Source organism: Bison bison, unplaced genomic scaffold, assembly GCF_000754665.1.
Source record: "Bison bison bison isolate TAMUID 2011002044 unplaced genomic scaffold, Bison_UMD1.0 scf7180017849445, whole genome shotgun sequence".
Lineage (NCBI taxonomy): Eukaryota > Metazoa > Chordata > Mammalia > Artiodactyla > Bovidae > Bison > Bison bison.
Window position 1 is genome coordinate 8508 of NW_011480018.1, and position 1236 is coordinate 9743.

At 68.4% G+C, this 1236-nt stretch overlaps 1 protein-coding gene across 1 annotated transcript in view; it reads right to left on the reverse strand.

Moving 5' to 3' along the window:
- Window positions 1-1236, reverse strand: part of LOC104993803 — a 10211-nt gene that overhangs the window by 3132 nt on the left and 5843 nt on the right. Inside the window, exons 6-8 of the mRNA XM_010847206.1 lie at window positions 555-802; window positions 420-477; window positions 6-155 (exon numbers count right to left, since the gene is read on the reverse strand). Of these exons, the coding sequence (XP_010845508.1) occupies window positions 6-155; window positions 420-477; window positions 555-802 (456 nt within the window). The remainder of the gene's footprint in view (window positions 1-5; window positions 156-419; window positions 478-554; window positions 803-1236) is intronic.

Below are 1236 nucleotides of genomic sequence, written 5' to 3' on the forward strand. Positions count from 1 at the left end.
CTCACCCCCCCCACCTTTGCTGGGCCCCTTCGGGGGGCCGCTGGCTTTCCGCTCCTCAGTTCGGGCCACCGGGACCTCGATGGGGCCGGTGACCTGGGGTTTCTCGGCAGAGGGCTTCTCGTAGATGTAGGAGCCGGCCCCTCCGATGTTCACCCCTGGGTGGGGGCAGGCACTGGACACGGGAGCCCGGGCCCTCCCCACCCCCGCACCTCTCAGCCACCCCCAACTTCCCAGGAAGGCTCCTTCAGCCATGGGGGGCCAGGACCGCATCCCCAGAGGGCCGCAGTGGGGAAGGCAGGGAGAGTGCTTGTCCTTCCAGGAGGGAGGGGACCGCACAGGCAAGGGGAGAAGGGGACCTGGGCCGTCTGAGCTGGGCGGGGTGTCCCCACCGGCCTGGCCCATGGGGGACCCAGTCTCACCTTTGGGTCCAAACAGCGTGGCATAGCAGGGCTTGTGGCAGAAGGGCTTTCCATCATGCTAGGCAGAGGGCAGGGGTTGAGGGCGGGGGTCTGGCCCGGCTCCCCGCCCCCTCCCTGCCTGGGGGAGGCGCTCACCTCGGCATGGCCCCCAGGGGTCAGCGTCTTGCTGCAGTGCTCGCACCTGAGGCAGAATCTGTGCCAGTCTTTGCCCAGGGAGCTCACCTTCTCAGCTGGGCAGGAGGGCAGTGTCAGCACCGCGCCCCCAGCCCCCATGTCAGCCCCCGCTGCCCCCAGGTCCCAGGCAGCCTTGGCATCTGGGTCCCCTTCACCCCCCAGGAGCCATGTGGCTGCCCCCACTATCTGCTCCTCATCACTCTGGGTCACTGCTTGGACCAGGCAACCTGGACGGGCTTCCAGCTCAAACCTGCCCCTCCCTGACACATGCCGCACACACCTGCCCCTCACACGGCCCCAGAGCCTCCAGGAGGGCCCTACAGGAGCTGGCAGAGCCTCAGCCTGGCTGATGGCAGTAGCGTCAAGCCTCCAGATCCCCGGTGGAGAGGCCAGTCCCTGTGGCCCCCCAGGGGACAGGGCAGGGCGCTGGCTGTCCATATTTGGCCTCCTCACCCTAAGCTGCGAGAGCACCGCCCCTCCTGCCTCCAGCTTTGGCGCTCAAGGTCTGAGACCAGCTGCTAAGGGTCATGTCGGGGGCCCTCCCTGCCCCCTGCCTCCCCCTACTCCAGGGCTGCTGGGCCGTCTCCCGATGGACGGAAGCTGGGGCTTCCCCAGGGAAGCACAGCAGGAAAGGGGCGGAGGA